The 23834-nt window shown below is 41.9% G+C and overlaps 1 protein-coding gene across 4 annotated transcripts in view; it reads left to right on the top strand.

Moving 5' to 3' along the window:
• PCNX2 (pecanex 2) overlaps positions 1-23834 on the top strand; it is a 324094-nt gene that overhangs the window by 243257 nt on the left and 57003 nt on the right. For all 4 annotated transcript variants that reach the window (XM_008268254.3, XM_051821460.2, XM_051821462.2 and 1 more), the window contains 2 exons: positions 3022-3080; positions 7903-8118. In XM_008268254.3, coding sequence (XP_008266476.2) covers positions 3022-3080; positions 7903-8118 — 275 coding nt within the window. The remainder of the gene's footprint in view (positions 1-3021; positions 3081-7902; positions 8119-23834) is intronic.

Genomic DNA, 23834 nt, shown 5'->3' with positions numbered 1-23834 from the left:
TCTATTCAAATAGGATGCTGCCTAGATTGTTCTCAAATGCCTGAGAGCCACAGGGAAAAACAAGCATACTTTTGTCTGAAGACAGCCTTTTCATTCACAAATTACAGTTCCATCCAGAACTTTTTATCTGCTCTGTTTCCCAAGGGACAAATTCATAAAGAAGTATGAATTCTGAGATTTCTCCTTAAACACCACTACTGACAAATGTTCATCACTGGTTATACCATAGTCATCCGTCAGTGATCACATTTAAACATAAACAAAATAAGCAGCATCAGGGGTTAGCTAGTCTCCTGTCTTAGCAAGTCTCATAAGAGCAAAAACTCCAGAGGCAGCCTCATCTTCATTCATTCAACAACTACTGCTTGAGTGACTCCTAAGTATTGTGTGAGCAAAAAAAAAAAAAAAAAAAAAAAAAAACTTTCATCATACTTAGGATTTGGAGTAGGAGGCAGCTATGATTAGATAATCACACAAGGAAATGTGTGTGATGTGGAATAAGGCTCCAGGGCTGGTCTACCTGGTTTCACTTGCTCTATCTGTGATGATAGGCACTTTACTTAATCTCTCTGTGGCTCCGCATCTTCTCTGAGAGTGGTAATAATAATAGTATCTACCCCAGACAGTATTTGTGAGGATATAATGAGTTAAAACATGTTAAGTACTTAGAATAGGCTCATACCACAAACAAGTGCTGCGTAAATGTAAGTTATCATCATTATTATCAACACTGACCATGACAAGTGCTCCAAAGGAAGAGCTATGATATGTGGGAGAACAGAGCCCACAGCCCATGAATCTCACCTTGATCAGGGGCTAGGGACACTTCCCTGAGAAAGTGACCTTTTAGCTGAGACTTGGATGAGAGGGGTACACAAGTGAAAATAAGTGGGAGTGGAAAGGGACTACTGCAAGTATTGGAGTGCAGAGGAGGGAGGGGGGTGACAAGAGTAGGAGTTTAGGGCGTACTGAAGATGTGGGAAAATATGAGGCTACTTGAGAAAGTTAGTGGAAAAATGGAAGTAAAAGACGAGTTTAGTCATTTAGTCTGGTGGTTACAATGCCAGTTAAGGCCCGCTTCCTGAATCAGAGTGTGGGTGTTCTTTTCCTAGCTCTGCTCCCAGTTCTAGTATCCTACTAATGGAGACCCTGGAAGGCAGTGGTGATGGTTTAAGTAATTGAGTTCCTGTCACCCATGTGGGAGACCTAGATTGATTTCTTAGCTTCAGTTTGGACAGGCCCCAACTGTTGGGGTCACTTGGGAGTCAATCAGTGGATTGGAATTCTATATGTATATATATATATATATATATATATATATATATATATATAGATCTGTCTTCCTATCACTGTCTCTCTGCCTCTCAAGTAAGGTTTTTTTTTTTTTTTGGTTTTTTTTTTTTTTTTTTTTTTTTGACAGGCAGAGTGGACAGTGAGAGAGAGAGACAGAGAGAAAGGTCTTCCTTTGCCGTTGGTTCACCCTCCAATGGCCGCCGCGGCTGGCGCGCTGCGGCCGGCGCACCGCGCTGATCCGATGGCAGGAGCCAGGAGCCAGGTGCTTTTCCTGGTCTCCCATGGGGTGCAGGGCCCAAGCACTTGGGCCATCCTCCACTGCACTCCCTGGCTACAGCAGAGAGCTGGCCTGGAAGAGGGGCAACCGGGACAGAATCCGGCACCCCAACCGGGACTAGAACCCAGTGTGCCGGCGCCGCTAGGCGGAGGATTAGCCTAGTGAGCTGCGACGCCGGCCTCTCAAGTAAGTTTTTAAAAAAATAAAGATGGGTTTATTTTTGGTATAAAACAAATTAAAATATGTGCATAACTTTTTTCATAACATACATTTTCATAAACTTTTTGAAGACTCCTTGTGTGCATGGACTTCAAAATATTTTTGCACCAAAACAAACATCTATCAATTTTATTTCTCATGAACCTTTTGAAATACCCTCTTAAGGTCAGTATGGTTGGAGCATAGAAAATAAAAGAGTGCATTAGCAAAAGCAGGGGACAGGCATGTGGAAGAACCGCCTTGTCACAAATGCTAAGGGACCCTCATTATATTCAAATCTTCACATAAACTTTATGTTCAATGGTGATATTTTTCTTGGGAAAACTCCTTTTTAGTGGCTGATATATCAGGAGCCACATGAAATTGGCATAAACTATTAAATATCATCAATATCAATTTCATATTTTATCCCTCAAAGACTGAGGAGACCATGTCTCAATAACTGACACAAAAAGACAAAGCTGCTCCGGAACTGAGCAGCGCCCGTTGTTGCACTTATAAAGGGTTTCTGGGATGCATGAAGTTCAAGAACTGGACAAGTTTTTGAGACATATATGGGTTGACAGCATGTGCTCAAGAGGTTACTGGACAGGCTTGTGGATCAGTCGCCACTCAGAAGTCGGGGTGAGCCTGTTCCTCACTGGCTGGCTCTCAGAAGCAAAGGGTTGTCATGGAATGGCTGATTTACAAAAGCTGGGATGTCATTTGTCATGATGGAGCATGCTCGTAGCTGCTTCTGGTGGCCATTCATTACTATGGCTGCAGACTGGCCCTCTTCAAAGTTTTCATGAGCTGGTGTTGGGTTTGACCTAGGAAAGATCTCTAAGGGAGCACTCAATTCTTAAAAGCCAGTGGTGACTGGAATCAATTTGAAAAGAAAGATAGCTATGTGTGTACTGCTTTCAAGTTCTCAAAGTTAGTGGCATCCCATTGGCAGTTCAAATACTTGCTTTTATTTTGTGAATCTGGTGCTCAAAACTGATGAAGACACAAGACTGTTCTCCCCAGATCAGGGAACTACTCATCTTTCTCCTCCATGTTCTTGTGCTTTTACCTCTCTTTGCTGTCAAGAGGCTCCTCTCTTCTTGCAGTATGTCAAACTGGAGCAGTCATCTGAGTGTGTGAGCTTCAACTCCTCTGCATTTCTCGCTCACACAGTTGGTTCTGTAAACCAGCTTTCTCCCATGGAGGGATCTAATCATGACCTTTTACCATTTTGTGGCCTCTTCTAGTACAAGACGAGTGGATAATTCCAACACAAGACTGGCAGTTCAAATTGAAAGGGATCCAGGTAAGCTCTCTTCCCTCTGTTTAAAATATTTATTTATTTTGTTATATAGATGGGTTTGAAAAAGGGGAATTAACGACTCACTATTTTTAATCACCATGGAGACAATGCATATCCTGGTAAATATGCCAACTGTAAAAGAAAACTGTGAGGAGACTGATAAAGCATCCTGGTTTGGAAATGCATTCCTCCATTATTTTGAATTGATTAGGTTCTTGTTCAGTATGGAATGACTCTGCTAATCATTTTTATTTGTGTATGGTAAATGTCAAACATAGACTCTAAACCTTGGGATCGATCTTTTAGAAAAAAAAAGGTCAGCATTATGATGTCCTTCAAGGAAAACCATTGCAGCATCCAGACACCTTCAGAAACTTCAGTAAGCTATAGAAGGATTTGCCTGCAAGCAAATTATTTTTGTTATTTTCATGATTTATTTCATTTATAACCTTCCTCATACAGAATGCAAATTTTAACTCCCTCTACTCTCATCTATCTCACTCTCTCCTTTGTGTCAAAAATTTTGTCTAGGAAGAATTGTACTGGGCGCATTATCTATATTTGAATTATATATACATGATTAATTTAAAATCAGACTTTGATATGTGAAAATACCTAGCGAGGCAGGTGTATTTTTGGCTGAACTGAGTACAGCAGAAAGGGGATGGATACACAAACATCTCTGACCTGCAGTTGTGGGGCTCTGTGACCTTACAGGACTATTGGTGTTAGGCATAGAGACCATTTCTCAAACACATCATCCTTCTAATTAGTTGCAATTATTATTATTATTATTATTATTTTTGACAAGCAGAGTTAGACAGAGAGACAGAGAGAAAGGTCTTCCTTCAATTGGTTCACTCCCCTAATGGTCGCCATGGCCAGCGCTGTGCCGATCCAAAGCCAGAAGCCAGGTGCTTCTTCCTGGTCTCCCATGCGGGTGCAGGACCCAAGCACTTGGGCCATCCTCCACTGCCTTCCCGGGCCACAGCAGAGAGCTTGACTGGAAGAAAAGCAACCGGGATAGAATCTGGTGCCCCAACCGGGACAAGAACCCCAGGGTGCCGGCGCCACAGGTGGAGGATTAGCCAAGTGAGCCATGGCGCTGGCCAGTTGCAATTATTTTTTCATTTAAATTAATTATTCAGATGTGTGGTCCACATGTTCTAAGAAGATGCCCTGAGTTGAATCTCTACTTTTAGTGATTTAAATTATTTTGTTTTATTTAAACATTGAACAGTCTGAACAGTTAAGCAAAGGCTAATTTTTCATTCAAGGCTTTTCTTTAAAAGTGTTGGAGACTGAAATTAATCTTTCATTAGTATCTCAGGATGTGTGCTGACTCATTACAGAATATGAGTATAATGTCAGATCAAGAAAGTTTCATATCCATAGATGACTAAGCATACTGATACTTTATTAGACTACTGGCATGACTCAGTGCATAGAGCAGTTTTTTCCCCATTAGTTTAATTAAGCTATAAATGCACTAATTTCAATACAGCTTTTAACCATTATGAATGCCTGGCAAGAGTATTCATAATCTGATAGTGTTATCTTAAGAGATTTCTTATAGATGAATGGACATCTGGCTTATGCAAGTGCGGTAGGGTGTCTTAACCTATCTGTACTCCTCCATTGCATCCTGCCTGGTTCTTGTGAGTAAAGAACAGAGGTGCTCTGATCAGATCTGTACTCATTCTCTCACACCTCCCTGATTCTGTTTCCACTCCAGTAAAACAGAAGGGATCCTTTAGATTTACTTTAGGCTTTTCCTTTGTGTGAAAACTCTATGCATGCATGCATGTCTGGCTTTTCAGAGCCAGAATTTTCTCTCTAAAGAAAAGCCATTCCCAAAACAAGAACCCCTAAAGGTAAACTTTTCTCCTAGTCCTCCCCAATGCTTCCTCCACCCACACGGCCATAGAGCAGGAAGGCTTCCAAATTTTCCCAGTCTTTTCTTAACAAAGCTTATATCCTTCATCTTGAGAGATCCCACAGAGGGAGGGAAAGAAGTCTGGGCCCATCTGGGAGGTTACAGGAAATGCGCTGTGTAACCCCAATTCCACCCCCTGCCAACACATAGCTATGGGCTTCTACTGTGAAGCTAGATTTTTCATCATTCCATCTACTTCACAGCCTTCCTTGCCTGTCACCATCCATCAAATGAGAATGACTGAAATTATACCAGCAAACAATAATTGGCAACACTAAGTCCTGGTAGGATGCAGAACTAGAACTTTCAATCACTGAAGGGTGGATGCAAAGATGGTGCAACCATTTGAAGAAAGGCAGCCCCACTTATCAGTATGTCCTCAAGAACAATGAAAGGTCAAATGCGCACCAACTCATGTTCATGAGTGTCTGTAGTAGTTTTTACTTACAATCATTGAAACTGGAAAGCCTAATGTCCTTCTGCTTATGAATAGATAAACAAACTGCAGTGCAGGAATACGGCTCAATGTTGAAACTGGACAAAATACCATTGCATACAGCATGGATGAATGCATGATTCTGAGTGGTGGATACAAAGATACATGCATTTTTCAAGACTGATACAATAGTTCATTAAGAAAAGATTAATTTTATCACATGTAAAATATTATTCAGTAAGCCTCTTTTATATGCATTATAATTTATGAAAAAAATGACATCAATTTATATACAGCATAAATTGGATATATATGTGTTATATATAGTCATATATTAAATATATATTTGTATATAATATACTGGTAATTATTTTTGGTATACTTATATAATTATACATGTATATAATATATACTATATATGTATAACATGTACATATTATGTATATGTAATATACATATAAAATATACGTATACCTGTATAAAGTGTATGTTATATGAACTATATACATATAATATGTATATATTATATATGTATATGTAATGTATATTATATGATGTATATATTATGTATATGTATATAATATATACATATAACATGCATGCGTTATCTTAGATTTAATGGCATATATAACATATTATATAACATACAATATGTGATATATAACATGTCATATGTTTTATATATAACATATTATATAACCTATGACTTTGATTTTTAAAAAAATCCTGAGTTACTTGATGATGATTTTTTGTGTGTGTTTTGTATGTTTTTTTGTTGTTGTTGTTTTGGCAGGCAAAGTTAGACAGTGAGAGAGAGAGACAGAGAGAAAGGTCTTCCTTCCGTTAGTTCACCCCCCAAATGGTTGCTACAGCCGGCGCACTGCGCCGATCCAAAGCTAGGAGCCGGGTGCTTCCTCCTGGTCTCCCACTCAGGTGCAGGGCTCAAGCACTTGGGCCATCCTCCACTGCACTCCCGGGCCACAGCAGAGAGCTGGACTGGAAGAGGAGCAACTGGGACAGAATCCAGTGCCCCAACCAGGACTAGAACCTGGAGTGCCAGTGCCGCAGGCAGAGGATTAGCCTAGTGAGCTGCAGTGCTGGCTGATGATGTTCTTAAAAACAACATTTCTCTTAAGGAAGCTGTATGATCTGTGGTGCTACATGTTATTCAACAGATATTTAGTTAGTCCACACTACAGATGTTTGGAATTCTGCGGGTATTGGGATACAAAAATAAACACACTCATACACAGAGCTGTCTTCATTGAATTTACGGTGCATTAAAGAAACCAGATGTTAATCAAATAACCATATTTTCATACACCAGCATGCACATACACACAGATACACACACACAGAGTAAACTTCCTACTGGAACAAGCGCTTCAAAGCAGAGGTCTACAGTGCTGAGAGCTGTACCAGTGTCCGATCACAGTGGTCAGTGCTGGCTTCCTGAAGTGGTGACTGAGCTAAGCTCTGAAGAGTAGTAGAATGTATACACCAGAGAGAATTGAAGAGCAGCCTGGGAAGGGACGTTTGAGGTGTTCAGCTGGAACAAGTTTTGTGTTGCTGAGCTTAAAGACTGAGAAGAGAGTTAGTGAAAGATGAGGCTGGAGGCTGAAGTGAGAAGCAGGTCACACAGAGCCTTGTGTGTGATCATATGAGCAAGGTTTATTCAGAGACGTCCTGGCTTACACCTGTGAATGAAAAGCTGTATCGCTACCCTATTATGGACCATGTTAAGGGGTCATTTTTCTATCTTAAGAGCTTGAAAGGTCACTAAAGATTTTAAGTTTTGAAGTTGGAAGGTCTTGGGTAATACATTCGGCTTTACTGTGTGAGACATTCATTCTGGCTGTAGTGTAGAGAATGAACAGTAGGTCCCAGTGAATAAATATAGGTTAGTCAACAAGGCTACTGGGTTTGTTCACAGGAGAAATAGTAGTAGCCTGGAATAGGGTAGAAATAATGGAGAAAGGTAGAAAAATGCAAAAAATAAACTCAAGAAGGTAAAATTGAGAAAGGTGGAAAAAAAGGTCCACGCTATTGCTTTCTGGATGGGATAGGAACACAGGCGAGGGGTTCCCTGATTTGGGCACGTGGAATTGAGGAGCATTTGAGACTTTCAAGAGAAGATGTTAAGTAGAAAAGTAGGTATATGGTGTAGAGCTCAGACCAGAGATCTCAGCTGGATATCTGAATTTGTAAGTTATCTGTTTAGAGACTAACTAAATCCATTTGTATAGATAAGATTGCCAGAGAGAATATAGAGTGAAAAAAAAAATAGGAGACTCTGAGATAATGCGCTAAAATGGATGAGGAACAAGTCTTACTGTTTTTACATATACAAAGAGACTGATTTACTCTTTAATCAGAGGACAGCTCAGTCTTTCCTTGGCCCTGAGCTCACAGGGAGTAACCATTCAATGATCCTATTTCTTGTCTGCCTTTAGGGAATGATGACAACAATCTCAATTCCATCTTTTATGAGCACTTGACAAGGACCCTCCAGGAGTCCCTCTGTGGAGACTTAGTTCTTGGTCGCTGGGGTAACTACAGCTCTGGCGATTGCTTTATTTTGGCTTCAGAGGACCTCAATGCCTTTGTTCACCTGATTGAAATTGGAAATGGTCTTGTCACCTTTCAACTTCGAGGACTGGAATTCCGAGGTATGAATGATTTCATTGTACGATACACTAGAATTCAGTCGCTTGAGTTAATGGCCATGCATAGTTTTAATAAGAAGTCATTTGTAAAGGGGGGAAGAATGTAATGCCTGTCCTATTGAATGAGAGTTAGAAGCTTGCTACCACAACCTTCAGTGATGTATTTGGTATTAATAAACCCTAGTCTACTGAGGGAATAATAATGACATGAAACATATAATCCCATGTAAACCTGTGACTTAGCAAAGCAGGACATTGGTTTTAATCCTTATGGGAAAAATCCAGAGCAATGCACAGGCCCCATGTGGAGTTAATCAGACATAAAATAGAACCTACTGTGCTAGTCACTGGTGCTGGGGTCTGTTATGCATAAATCATTTCATGTCTTTTGAGCTTCTCTTTTTCATCTGCAAGATGATAATAATGATAAAAATAGTTGCCTCATGAAGTTGTTTTGTGATTTAAATGAGATCATGTAAATGAATGCACTATAAGAATACTCATTACTTTGCAATTATTGAGTCTGCCTGGCTCTTGAAAGTGAGACCCCACTGTTTCTCTGAACCAGGAGCTGGAGTTATATGATGGAAAATGAAGGGAGTAGCATAACTGATGCATCCTTGGGTTCTCTTCTCCTGCACTCTTCATTTGTTCCTTTATTTGTTGCATGTTTTCTGAGGATGTTCTCATGTTTAAGGCTGGAGATGTAATGGGCACATGCTATGAAAGAGAATAACTCTAATGACGTTCACCTCCAACGAGAGATATAGAAAATCAGCGAGTTAACAAGCAAACTAATCAGGATTTAGGGCAAATGCCATGAAAGTTGTAACTAGGGTTCTGGGACCAATAGTCACTGCAAAGGGTGAGAATGCGAGGTCCCACATTGGATGGGATGACCAAGGAAAACCTCCAGAGGAGGATGTAGGAAGAAGGTTCCAGGTGTAGGAACTGATGTGTGCTAAATGTATGAGTCAAGCAACAGCTTGGAGCACTCCCAGCCCCCAACAGAGGACTAATGACCAGAACTGACTGTAAATCTGAGGGCAACATGATACAGAAAAGAAGCGAAGTCAACAGATAAGAGATCTCACAGCCGGGGTGAGGGGTTGCATTTTGTTTTATGTATAATGGGAACCATGCAGTGAGTCTGGAAAGGGGGATGGCTGATCCTTTTTGTACTTCGAGATTGTTCTTGTGGGCCATGTGGAGAATGTACCAGAGGTGGGCAAAAGTGGAAGCAGGGAAACCATTTAGGAATGTGTTGTAGTGGTTCAAGTAGGGGATGACAGTAGAAACAGGGAAGTGCCAAGAGACTCCAAGGTAGAAACAGCAGGATAGAAAGTTGTGAGAAAGGGATGCTGGGCAAGTTTCTAGGCCAAGTGTCTGCATTGGGAAAGGTGTGTTTACTAAAACAGGGAAACCTGAATGAGAAACAGGATTTTTTAGTCTGGAAGTGGGAGCTCCATTTTGTACATTTTAATTTTATGATGCCCTTGTTTCACAAGTGAATAAGCCAAGCAGCCAATTGGACCAGCAGCCTCATCTTCTGTTCTTTCAGGAGACTTTTATTTGGCACTGATGCTGAGTCTTTGAATACAGAAGTAAGGGCTCCTACTCCATGACTCTGGATGCCTCTCAGAGAAGACAGATCAGACACGTAATTAGAAATCAGTTTTTCCTGAGATGAGTGTTATGGTAGCATTCTGTCAGCACTGCCATGGGGCTCAGAGGGACATTCTGGTCAAGTCGGGATCTGGCTTAGCTCCTTAGGGAGAAGCCTTGGTTGAGAGGGAGAGGGGGCAGGGCTTTTCTTACCAAGGGGCAGCAGGTGTGATGATGGAGAGGCACCAAGTTGACAGCTTTGGTTTCAACCAAGTAGCTTCGGAGAAAGTTGTTAAAATGATGCTACAAATGTGAACAGGAGCCAACTCATACCCAGCTAGAACCTCACTGTGACAAAAGGACAAAAACAAATTGTCAAACCACTACCTGAAGAGGACCATGTCTCTCAATTCTGTGGATGAGAACTCTAAGCATTACTTGTGTGGATTTTAACATTCCTAAACACACTGTATGGAAGACTTTATTTTTCTAGAGTAGTTGGTTCTGTTTTAGATGTACTTTCTGTGCAGTTTTATGAGTTTCAAAAATCTAATTTTGAGGACTTCATTTGGACAAGGCAGGGTGATCAGAATAATCACAGAAACTGTGTTGCCCCTAAATTTCTCAGCAATGCAGGAAAATGCCACAGGATGTGGTGGAAATTAAGTGTTCAGTGCAATGATGCAACTGTTCTCTGAGTTTCTGTATCTTATCTATTTTGAAAACTTTTCCGTTTTTCATGGAATTCAAAGAAAGAACTTTTAAACTAGCCTAATTGAATATGAGTTATCATTTCTATCACAAATCCTATGCAGTTTTTGCTCCTTTAGCAAATTTAACCAATCTTTAAAAGTATGGTCTAAGCATGGAACAGGGACTGCAGTGGCCTAAGCTGGGATGCTGTCCGTGCTTTGGAGACACCTGCAACTGGTTCCCAGATAATATGACCTTTCAACAAAATCTAACTGTGACCAAGGAAACACCTGCTATACTTTAAGAAGGAGTGAGCTTCGTGCCTAGGGCCATCGTAGGAAGAGTGATTAATGACCCCATTGTTTGCCTTTCCCTGTGTATGGATAACATTGAGTGTGGGAATGGAATGCCCCACCTTAATCAATAATCAAGTCTGTTAGCTATTACCAGGTATTCCATTTTCAATGTGATTGCTAACCACACATAAACCTGTATTGTTTAAATGTGACTCAATGCATGTACGCGCACTATTAGAAAAATATAAAAACTGTAACCAAACTCAGGCTTGTGGAATAGTCAACTGAGACAATTGGTTCTTTCCAATTTAAATCCTCAGTTTGAATAGCTGAATAAACTTTAAGTTTTAATGTTTTAAACAGACTCATAATTGCAGTCAATAAAGGTTCCAAAGGCACTTAGATTTTGAAAGTTTGCGGTACTCCTTCTATCTTCCAGCTCCTCAACACAAACAAGGGTTCTTCTTAATCTACCACACTAAAGGTGTTGGTCTTGTTACCGGAGAAGCAAAGGTCTTTGTGCAAGAAAGAATTCAGGCTTGAAACAGAGAGTAGTGGAAAGCAAAATAGCAAGGTTTATTAGGGTAGGGACATCTGTACGAACGGGTGGGCACCTCTCCAGACCGGACCTGAGAGAGTGCACAGTTTACATTTAGGCTGGGGCTTTTAAGTGGATGGGTCTTGCCTTCCCTCCCCCTCTCCTTCTTCTCCTCCTGAACAAAGGACTTGTTGGATGTAAATACGAAAAATTCCTTTCTGAGTTTTCCCCCTGAAGTTATCAGACAGGGGAAGCCTGGCTGGCGTCGCCCCACCTTAGAGGTTATCGGGTAGAAGGGGCAGGACCCCCTGGAAGGTCATCAGGATCTGAACAGGACGTTTGAATTGCAGATACTGGGGTGCACCTGGAAGGTTATCGGGGTGACTTTGCGATGCGGATGCTGGACCTAGATGTCAGTTCCTTAGGCCTTTGTCACACACACATAAGCTCATTTCTGACTTCCTGCCTAACGGCGTCACATGTTAACAACATCTCTTGGGGAATATCCAACTACTGCAAAGCTTACTGGTTTAGAACAAAAATGCTGTACAGTTTCTCACTGTTTGTGTGGGTTGGTCAGGAGTTCTGCTGCTGCTCTTGCCTGGGGTGTCTCGTGCAACCATATTCATTCAGCAGATGAGGTTGGCTGGAATGTGCAGGATGCCATGACCAGGGGCTGGCTACCAACCTGAAACCTTGTATCTCCTCCATGTGGCCATTCAGCTTCCAGGGCCTGGACAAGGTATCTTCATAACGCAGTGGTCTCAGTGTTATAAAAAGGGGGAACATAGGCACTGTGGGACAGATACCACTTCTGCCAAACTGTGGTGGTCAAAGTCATTCCCAAGGATAACCCAGATTCAGGCAGTAAAATTAAGTGGCCCTGTCTCTGTGCACAGTGGAATGGGTTCCCCCGGAACCCCATATTACAACAGTATACCAAACTCCCAAGACTTCAGCAAGTGAAAACTCAGAAGGAGGCTCAAAACTGGAACAGCTATGACCACGCCCCAGATAGAGGCAGCATGTATATGTGGGGAGATTTCTTGGGAAAATTTCTCTGTCATCACTCCTTGATTTTCTTTTTTTTTTTTTAATATTTATTTTATTTATTTGAAAGAGAGTTACAGAGAGAGGTAGAGACAGAGAGAGAGGTCTTCCATCTATTGGTTTACTCCTCAGATGGCTGCAATGGCTGGAGCTGTGTCGATCCAAAGCCAGGAGCCAGGAGCTTCTTCCGGGTCTCCCACAGGGGTGCAGGGGCCCAAGGACTTGGGCCGTCTTCTACTGCTATCCCAAGCCATAGCAGAGAGCTGGTTTGGAAAAGGAGCAGCCAGGACTAGAACTGGCACCCATACGGGATGCTGGCACTTCAGGCCAGGGCATTAACCCACTACAGCACAGTGCCGGCTCCAATCCTTGATTTTCCTTCTTCCTACCCACCACAGCAGAATCATATACTGGCTGGAAGGGTCACCTTGGCACAACCACGATGTCTTCATAAAATACTAGCTAACCAGACTTAATACCACTCACTCTTGTACAATATATTTTCTTTGACCTAGTTTGACCACAGTTTGGAACATAGGGACTTTGAAAGAGCATAAAGCTTGACTAAATCTAGATTTTGTTTTTGTTCCAGAAAGAATCCTGTTGACCTAAAATGACTTCTGTGCTGTTTCTCTTTGCAACATATGGTAGAGCATTCCCCAGGAACGCCTGTTTTCTTCTGGCTCCTTGGGTATTCTTCCAAGTTTTGTTTTCAATTCCCTATTTTCCCAAATAGCAGGGTTTATTTTGGTCAAATTTAATCTACTTCAGTACAACCTGGGGCAGTTGAAATATAGATGGACTAGTTCTCTCTCCTGAAATCTTCTGAAGCAATCAGTGGAGACTTTGGCTATTCGTGGCACAGGCTATGAATCTCTCAAGAAATGAAAAATATACCCCAGAGGATGAAAACTCCCTGAGGCCATGGGACACTCAGTCCCACTGCCCTTCTCTCTAAAAGTGATACATTTGTGTCAATAGGAGCTCTTAGCTGCAAGTGACCAAAACCAACTAATGTAATCAACTAATATAAGCTAATGGAAGCAGAAGACAGGTTTATTTATTGGTAGAGGGCACAGACTTGCTGAGAAGCCAGGCAAAGCATACCTGACAGCTACCCTACAAGAGTCATGTCTAAAATCACACCACAGCTGCAAAGGCGGCACATCTCAGCTGGTGACTTTAGCTACCTCCCTCACATCATTGACACCACGAGTCTGGAGACTGGACGGTGTTACTACCACCACTGCTGCCCACAGACGTGGGGTGAGCAGCCTCTGCTGCCACCTCTCTTCCAGAATGTATTCCCTATGCCCTTGCTTCTTTCTGTTGCTAATTCTTGGTCAAAGTTTAATGTGAATGCTTTAGATTGACAAGATCAAGACCATGTCTGGGTACTTGAAATGCAAGGAAACCAAAGAAAAGTAGTGTCTGACTTTTGAGTTCTTTCAGTAGGAGACAGTTGCCACCCTTCATTGAGCTTCATAATATGGGTATATTGGTCGAAGTAATGATAGATACTGTGACAGTTATGTCCCAACCTGCAGTGATTGACATATAGATTTATTTTGCATTCACAGAGTCCAATCAGTGAATGAAGGTAGTAGGGATAGTGAATAATTCGATTCTATACCAAAGATCCTGGCTAACAGAAGTTCTATCTATTCCTTAGAATGTTGCTTTCAAGGTCACCTTGAGCTTCAATATCAAGTTGGCAGGAAGTGGAAAATTGTTTGATGCTAGGCTTGACCCTGCAATACTTTATTTCTTCCTATAATCTACTGTCCATAATTGATACATCTACAAAAGAAGCTAGGGAATGTTGTCTGAGTTCCCAGGAGAAAATGTGCAAACCAGTGGTGACACCACAGCTAGCCAGTCTCTGGCAGAGTGTGTAATTTCCCAAACATAAAGTAGAAGCTTAGATCTTGGGTAACCCAACAGAATGATCAAAGTCCATGGCACATCTGTTTCTCTGGGTGGGACCAAAGTGAATGATTAGTACAAATTCTACATCAAAAATGCAAGTAGGGAAGCCAAATTTTTCTTTTCTATTCTATTGGGCCCATGTATCCTGAAATGGAAATAAATAAATTCTTTACTGTTGACATAAGAGAATAGGATTGTAGTGCCCCTGTTACTGCTGGGTTCAGTAGTAATAACTTGGATCCTCCTAACTAGGGAAACTTTAAGGAAAACATTCAAAAGTTGAAAGATTGATTTTAGCTTCAAATCCAAATCAAAGTAAGAGATCATTCATGTTAGAAAGCCAATAGCCCCAGGATACCATTTTAAGGTTTTTTTTTTTTTTTGAAAGAAATGTTATCTTTTGGATTATAAATTCCTTGTATCCATCATTCCTGTGGATGGACACAAAAAGATGGAAAAGTGAGAGTTGGTTATCTGTTCAACCCATTCCTGTTCCCTTTCAGTCCCTTAGGCTAAATGAGTTCACTTATATCTATTAGAAGAAGATAAAAGTGAATGTGGAATCATCATGCTGTCAAAAACAGGAGCCAGACAACTTAAAACACTGTCTAAGGAGGTTTAGGCTAAGGCTAAGGACAAAAAGCTAAAAACAATGGAGAGGATCTTTAATGATACAAAGTATCATTATACAAAGGTACTTCAAAAAGGTGATAGATAATAGAGTTAAAAGATACATGTTGATGCAAAAAAAGGGTTTTGAAATCCATGCATAGTTTTTCCTTAATGCATATTTTTTTCATGAATTTTTTGAAGACCCTTCATTTGTATGGATTTCAAACATAGGACTAAGGAGGGAACACAAACCTCCGAAAGTGATAACTACCCTCAGAAAGGGTCCAAGCCCCTCCCTTCCTAGCATCTGATGGAAAAGGAAGCCAAGGGGCCGGCACTGTGGCTCACTTGGCTAATCCTCCACCTGTGGTGCCAGCACCCCAGGTTCTAGTCCCAGTTGGGGTGCTGGATTCTGTCCTGGTTGCTCCTCTTCCAGTCCATCTCTCTGCTGTGGCCCGGGAAGTTAGTGGAGGATGGCCCAAGTGCTTGGGCCCTGCTCCTGCATGGGAGACCAGGAGGAAGCACCTGGCTCCTGGCTTCAGATCAGCACAGCATGCCGGCCGTAGCAGCCATTTGCGGGGTGAACCAACAGAAGGAAGACCTTTTTCTCTGTCTCTCTCTCTCTCACTGTCTAACTCTGCCTGTCCAAAAATTGAAAAGGAAGCCAAGGGATAAGTAGGCTTTCCTAAGGCTTATCCCAGTTAGTAGTAGAGTTAGACCCACCCAAGTCTCCTTCTCTGTCTCTCTGTTTCTCTTTCTCTCAACCAGAACATCTCATATCAGGGAACATATTTTAAAATTTAATGTATTTGGGGAAGTGAGAGAAATATATGTGAACATGAAAGCTTTATTTAAGGGAGAGGGGATTAAGAAAGGTGAACCAGGAGTTTCATACCAGGCAGAGAGCAAATCAGGGGCCACGTGCAGAAATTCATAGGCCAAAGCTGTGTGCTAAAAACTGGGCAGGAATGACGGCAAAATACTGCAGTGCGGGTGCAAGCAGGGGTGGGCCCCGGGCACTCCACGCCTTTTATTTGCTTCCAAAAGGGGAGTGGTTATGTAGTCTGATTCACAGGTGGGCCTATACAGGTAGGATCAGGTAGGGGCGTGAGATCACCAGAGGGCGGGGTGGGGATGTGGCCTCCAGCTTGAGCCTAATCCTATCTCCATGATTAATGTCATATCATTTCTTTTTTTTTTTTAAGATTTATTTATTTATTTGAAAGAGTTACACAGAGAGAGGAGAGGCAGAGAGAGAGAGTCCTCCATCCGTTGGTTCACTCCCCAATTGGCCACAACAGCCGGAGCTGCACCAATCCAAAGCCAGGAGCCAGGAGCTTCTTCCGGGTCTCCCATGCAGATGCAGGGGCCCAAGGACTTGGGCCATCTTCTGCTGCTTTCTCAGGCCATAGCAGAGAGCTTGATTGGAAGTGGAGCAGCTGAGTCTGCAACCGGCCGCCTATATGGGATTCCAGTGCTTCATGCCAGGGCGTTAACCTGCTTCGCCACAGCGCCGGCCCTAATACCATATCATTTCTACCTAACCATTTTTCTTCCTTCTTTCATTTCTCATTGGACATTTGGTTGAAATTTGTATATTATAGTATATATTTGATTCAGTAAACACTAAGTAACTAGAAGATAATTCTTTCTATCACTTGCATGGCCTGTTAAGTGCTCCATATCAGGTTTCTGGTTGGAACAAAACCCATATTTTATCAGGATATTCAAGAGAGTATCATGAGTGACTTGGCTTATCATTTTCTCAATTTCTTCATCACAGCCTCATTATGATTTCTATGTTCCTTTCCAGCTCTGACAATCCATCAGTTCAGGAAAGTGCTTACACTACATGATCTACTTGGAGGAAAGTTAAACTTGGTTCTCTGTGGTACAGTTTGTGTATAATTCCCTCTCAGGGAGTAGTTAGACATTTCAGGGCATGGGACCACAGTGGAGAAGTTGAGTGACTGTTGAGTTCCTGCTGATACAGTGCTAGCACAGGAAAGACCAACACACCTAGACAGTGATCCACCAGCTGGTGACAGGACTGGGCTTCAGAAGGACCACCAAGTGAGGGAGAAGAGCAGAGGGATTTTAAGCAAAGGGAAGAGGAGGGCTTGATATAATGGCAAGTGACGGAATCTTGAAGACTAGAACAAAGCTGAGAGAATAGAATCCGTGATCCTTCACCCACAGTAACAGGAGAGAAGGGAGGATGTGGAGCACAGATGCTGGACTCCTACCCTTGTAGGAGTTAGAGATACACGAGAATGGGAGAACGAATGGAGTGAGGAAACAGAATATGAATGTTGGACAGCATGAGAAGCATACTTGAGGTTAGTGATTATGATTTTAAAGAGAAAGCTGTTAAGATTACTGTGGGATTTTTATTTTAAGCCATATTCAGCTCTGTGGGTGCAAGCCAAGAAGGGCAGAGTTGGAATTCACCAGAGTTATGTAAGCCAACTGAATATCATGAAGTAACACAGGGCAAAGGAATGAGAATTTATGCAAGGATGTATTGATGATTATCATGCTTGGCCATGGAGTATAGATTGCGAAAAGAGAGAAGTGAGTGTATAAGGGATGTGAGAAAGGACCTAGTGATTGGACCAATAAATTGTGGATCTGGGAAAGGAGATAAGGACTGTCGAAGTTGAAATACTAGAAGAAGTGAGCTGGAAAACTAGGCAGGGAAGGCTGGAGGGTGGGATGCTAGAAAATGATATCTATAGAGGGAAGTGCTTTTAGGGAATACAAGGGTGGGTCTATCGCCATGGGTATGAGTGGTCAGGTTGAGTGGAAGATGAGATGATTAAAATTATGACAAAGCATGCTGATAGAAGTTAAAGTGAGCCAGTGCAAAAATCTTCATGAAAGTGTCACCAGAGAAAAGCCGTGGGGAAAAGCCATGGAGTTCTTGTCTTCGTGCAAGAAAGAATTCAGGCGTGAGACAGAGAGCAAAGTAATAAGGTTTTATTGGGGATAGGGCATTCATCAGAACAGAAGGGACAGAGAGTGCCCAGTCACTCAGACTCAGGGAAAGTGGGGTTACATCACTGAATTGAGAGAATATACCTGGGCAGGTCAGGTGGGCAACTCAGCAGAGAGCAGAGAGCTGAGCGTGCAGTCTTTGTTTAGACTCCTGGTTTTTAAGGGAGTCTCTTTACCCCTTCATCCTTCTCCTTTAGGATAAAGGGTTTTGTGGAGAGTAAATAGCAAATTTCTCCCCAGGTTTGTTGCTTCAGAGCCAGGCAGAGGGGCAGAGGGGTATCTCTGAAGGTTTTATTGCCCCATGTTATCAGGTAACCCATTTGGTCCTGAGTAGAGAGAATTCTGGGAGCTTTCACTGGGGGAAGGGCTGGGACCACCTGGAAGGTTATAGGGTCTGGGCATTTGAAGTGCAAAATACTCACTTATGGAGCCTCAGCAGTAGGTGCTGGATTCTTCAGGCTTCTCACACACACATAGGCTAATTTTAACTTCCTACCTAACAAAAGGAGTGGGAGGGCATCTAAGAGGCTGTAGAAGATGGCAAAGGAGAATATGTATGGTAAGGTGAGACTGGCCTGGAACATCAATGAGAAATACAAGAGAATGTCTTCCTACTGAGACTTCATGGTGAGGGGCATGTGGGACTGTAGCCACCCCAATCCATGGTGGGACAGGGTAGCAGGGAAGCAGTGTTGACGGAAGAGTCAGGTAAAGAGAAGAAGGGAACATTTGGGGAAGTTGTTTTGGAATAGATCATGAGATCCAGATGGCACAGTCAAATACTTTCAAGAGTTTGGGGTGGTAGGAGGTGGGAGGAGTTGTATTGGACAGTTAGGGTAGAATCAGAAAATGTGATTTGTAGACCAGTGTGGTTGTTAGGATGTTCTGGGCTTCCCACAGGAAGTGACTTGAGCTTCAGGGAAGCAACATGCATGGGATGATAAAGCAGAACCTGTATTCTAAGGCCAGGTCTCCTGTGTGAAAAGTTTCAAGACTGTTGAAATGAAGCTTACCTTCGCATGTCATTCTTCGTGCAACTTTTATTACCCTCATGAATATAGGACTGTTACCTTTTGTCACAACAAGATCTGTTTTCCAGAAATTGTCTAAAAGGAAGACTTAGGAAATAGAAAAGAGTCATTTAATGAAGTGTGATTTGGGAAAGGTCAAGAGAAACAATGATATCAGAAATGTATGGGGTTATGTGAGCACTTGCTCTTTTTATTACTTGAGTAACTATGTTTTTCTTGTGGACTGACTCATTTCTCAATATTTCCTTGTAATGAGTGGTCCAGCATTTATATATGGTACAAGCTTTCTACATTCCCATGAGATGGTATGGTTCTAGTTTTTACTCTTCTAGTAGTTCAAAAAAAATTTATAGATTATTTTGTCCTTGTCTAAAAGAAAAGTGTGACAAAATTTACATTTGTTTTTAGGTGTTTCTATGTAATTGATCATGAATCTGCAAGGCCATGAATCCATGGGGCTTGATATGTGACCACATGGTAGGCAGTCAATAAATGCTTCCTGATATCAGTGTAATAAATAACAATTTTAAAAGTAAATCCAGTTTATTTTCAGTATTCCTACAAAAGTATGCCTATTTGGTTGCTTATTCTTGTAGGTTATGAAAATTGACTAAATCATGTTTTATTAGACTGTGAGCCCCTCAAAGGCTGAGGCTGCTCCCTTACCTTATTCATTTGCTTCTCCCTGGTGCATTGTCTGGCCCATAGTGAGATGCCCATTACGTACTGACTGGGTGAGAAAATAAACAGTGTGAAGTTTTCTAAACACCAGTTACATGCCAGGTACCATACTAAGCACTTTACTTATATTATGAAAATGTTCCAGGGCCAGCACCATGGCTCACTTGGCTAATCCTCTGCCTGCAGCGCCGGCACCCCGTATTTCAGTCCCGGTTGGGGCACCAGGTACTAGTCCCGGTTGCTCCTCTTCCAGTCCAGCTCTCTGCTGTGGCCCGGGAGGGCAGTGGAAGATGGCCAAAGTACTTGGGTCCCTGCACCCACATGGGAGACCGGGAGGAAGTACCCAGCTCCTGGCTTCGGATCGGCACAGCACTGGCCATAACAGCCATTAGGGGAGTGAACCAACAGAAGGAAGACCTTTCTCTCTGTCTCTCTCTCACTATCTATAACTCTCTCTCTTTGTCTCTCTCTCTCTCTCACTGTCTAACTCTGCCTGGCCAAAAAATAAAACAAAAAAGAAAATGTTCCTTATAGCAACTTTATAAGCTAAGTGTCATTATTTTAGATGTGAGGAATCAAAGGAAGGAGATTAAATAAGGCCTCACAGTGATGGGGTGGGGGTCAGGGGGCAGTGAACACCTAAATGTGGCTGACTACAAGTCCATAATCTTTACAGTCAACCCCACGGTCTCGGAGGGAAGGGAAAGAAGGCAGGAATGAGGGCAGGCAGGAGGGAAGGAAGGAGGAAGGCTGGTTAATAAGGAAACAATACAAAGCAAAAGAATGATTAGTTTTTCTTAAAATCAATTTGTTGTAATTAAAAACAATGCAAGTTTTACCAAAATATGCTCCTAAATGTTAATCAGGTACTACCTTTATGGAATACTTTCAGCAACTCAGCTTCTTGAATGACTGACTGCCTTAGCAGCCATGAAACCTGCGCAGTTTCTGCAGAATGAACATGGAAAGTGAAGGCGCAGTTGTCAGGATGTAGCTATACGTTACCTCCAGGTCTGGAAAATATCAAAAAATAGAATTTACTTTCCTGTCTGTGTGACATGTTATCAGCCATCTATCTCATAGTTTGGCTAACACTCTATAATCACTGGCCTATGGGGACATCTTAAAATATCTGTGTAACCTAATCTTATCTAAAGTTAATCCAACCCAAACCTTTATCTCAATTGGCTAACCCATGTAGTTGTAGCTTTCCCACTCATCTTGAAACTATCTGATATTCTTTCTTCTCTATAGCAACAATCAGGTCATTAGCAAGTCCTTTGTTTTATATCTGTAGAACTTGAGTAGCCTGTAAATCCCTTGGTTCCAAACTTCATCCATAAAATAGTAAGTTATCCATTCAGAATTCCTCAACACATGTCTTTCTTTAAGTTATGTGACCTGTTAGAAGAAACAAAACTATGCTTGTCTAAATAGCAAGTCTGAGAGCTTTGAGGGCTTCCAGTTGACCATTGACAGTCTGGGTATCTTAACATTGAAAGGTAAGTTTGTGAGAGAAAAGGAAAACAATACAACTTCAAACTAAGTATGAATTAGAAAGGACTCTACTCTTATGAACAAAGTTAAAAGCTTCACTTTTCCCGTGTGTAAGTGTGGAAATAACAGCAATCACAGAAATAATTTATAATAATCCTTTTGCTCATGCTTCTAAAGTGACCGATATGAGTATACTGTGTACTTCGTGACTTGAAAACATTTTATCCTATGAAATGGTAGGAAAACTAGGAAAGCTGGGAAACTTTGGCTTGTAATTTGTCACACCTTATTAGACAGTGTGTGATAAAAGAAAAACACTGATTTTAAATCCAAAAGACCAGACCCTTCCAAAGGACATGTCTGTTTTGAGAGTCAATGTTCACCTTTTTAAAAGGGGAACTTTAATTGGCATAACTAAGTTATTAAATGAGTGTTTGAGACATCACTTTTTAAGATGATAAATGTCCCATAAGTAGTATTATGAAATAAAAAGTCTTTTAATTGAAAATGAATCTTGATGTGAATGGAATGAGAGAGGGAGCAGGAGATGGGAGGGTTGTGGGTGGGAGGGAAATTATGGGAGAGAAAAAGCCACTGTAATCCATAAGCTGTACTTCGGAAATTTATATTTATTAAATAAAATTTAAAAAAAAAAGAAATAAAAAGTCTTTGACAAAAACAATGAAGTTTCATTTAAAGGCATTATACCACATTTTAAGTCTAGCTTGCCAGATGGGTCACAGAAATAATGGTATTCGTATGGACAGATCTTAAAGCAAATTGAGGCTGCTTAAGACTAGAAAATGGTTAAAATCAAAGCATTTCTTCTGTTTGCCCACAGAAATCAAACAATTTACATATTATTCTGACACACTTCTGTCTTTTTTCTCTACCACTCACTGTGCCAGTATACCTCTCCTAGATTCTCAGTGTCACATTTACAAGTACATGGCTCCAGTGATAAAGGACTGGAAATAGGAACAAGAGGAGAAATTGTCCACTCCCCAGTAAATACTGGAACTCATTCAGTGGCTCAAAAGGGTGATCCTATTCCCTGCTTTAGTTCGACTTTGTGACCTTAGTCATGTCACTGTATTCTTGGTACTTTATTTGCCCATCTTTAAGGAGGGACTAATGTGAAGTGAATGATTATCAAATGGGTGTTTAGCAGTTAGGAAACAGGAAGTCTCCTGGGATACATACTGATGGTGGTGATGGCAGTAACTGCTGCTCCTACAGTGGAGACCCAGCTGTCACAGACAGTCCCCAGAGGAGATGCTGGTGCCTTCCTGTCTCTCAATCTGATGGTTTCAGGGAAGCTGAAATAGCTGGGAGCTGCACCTTTGCAAGTCGGGAAAAACTTGAATCTTTGGAATCAGAATAAACAACCAAGAGGTTACAGGAGGATTGTTGTTTTACTTTGATGAGCAAAAGCAAGTGTTACCGTCTCCTTGGGGCTCATTTATTAGGACTTCTTTTTTCTTTTTCTTTTTAGCAATAGAAGGGAATAACAACTTTTCAGCACACTGTTTTATAATTAAATGGGTAGAAAAATAAATCTTAGAAGACACTGAAAGCCGGCGCCGTGGCTCAATAGGCTAATCCTCCACCTTGCGGCGCCGGCACACCGGGTTCTAGTCCCGGTTGGGGCGCCGGATTCTGTCCCGGTTGCCCCTCTTCCAGGCCAGCTCTCTGCTATGGCCAGGGAGTGCAGTGGAGGATGGCCCAGGTGCTTGGGCCCTGCACCCCATGGGAGACCAGGAAAAGCACCTGGATCCTGGCTCCTGCCATCGGATCAGCGCGGTGCGCCGGCTGCAGCGGTGGCCATTGGAGGGTGAACCAACGGCAAAGGAAGACCTTTCACTCTCTGTCTGTCTCTCTCACTGTCCACTCTGCCTGTCAAAAAAAAAAAAAAAAAAAGAAGACACTGAAACATCTATATGAATTTTATTCCTATTAGACAATCTTAAGGCAAATTGAGGTTTCTTGAAATACGGGTGCAGTTCATGGAGGCCCAGCACCGTGCAGCAGGTTAAACTGTCCCTTGGGATGTTGGCATCTCATATTGGAGTGCCAATTTGAATTCTGGCTGCTTGGCTTCCTGTTCAGCTTCCTGCTGATATAGCTGGGAAGGCAGTGGAAGATAGCCCAAGTATTTGGGATCATGTCACCCACATGGGAGACATGGATGGAGTTCTGGCCTCCTGGCTTCTGGCTTCAGCCTAACCCAGCCCTGACTGTTGTGGGCATTTGAGGAGTGAACCTGTAGTTAGAAGATTCTCTTTCTCTTTTTTTCTCTCTCTCTCTCTCCATTGCATTACCTTTGAAATATATACATTGGGACCAGCTCTGTGGCATAGCAGGTAAAGCTGCCGCCTGCAGTACTGGCATCCCATATGGGTACCGGTTTGATTCCCAGCTGCTCCACTTCTGATCCAGCTCTCTGTTATGGCCTGGGAAAGCAGTAGAAGATGGCCCAAATCCTTGGGCCCCTGCACCCATATGGGAGACCCGGAAAAAGCTCCTGGGTCCTGGCTTCTGATAAGCCCAGTTCCAGCTGTTATGGCCATCCTGGAAGTGAAGACTCTCTCTCTTTCTCTCTCTCTCTCTCTGCCTCTCCTTCTCTCTGTGTGTAACTCTTTCAAATAAATTTTAAAAAATTTAAAAAAAAGAAATATGCACATACATACATCCATAAAAATCTTTTTAAAAAATTGATTGAGGGTTACGTCTTTTGTGCAACATATTAGCCATTGCTTGAGATGCCTGTATTCCATATTGAAGTGCCTG

Source organism: Oryctolagus cuniculus, chromosome 13 (genome assembly GCF_964237555.1).
Source record: "Oryctolagus cuniculus chromosome 13, mOryCun1.1, whole genome shotgun sequence".
NCBI lineage: Eukaryota > Metazoa > Chordata > Mammalia > Lagomorpha > Leporidae > Oryctolagus > Oryctolagus cuniculus.
The sequence above is the reverse complement of the archived record's forward strand: the minus strand, read 5'-3'. Positions and strand labels throughout refer to the sequence as shown.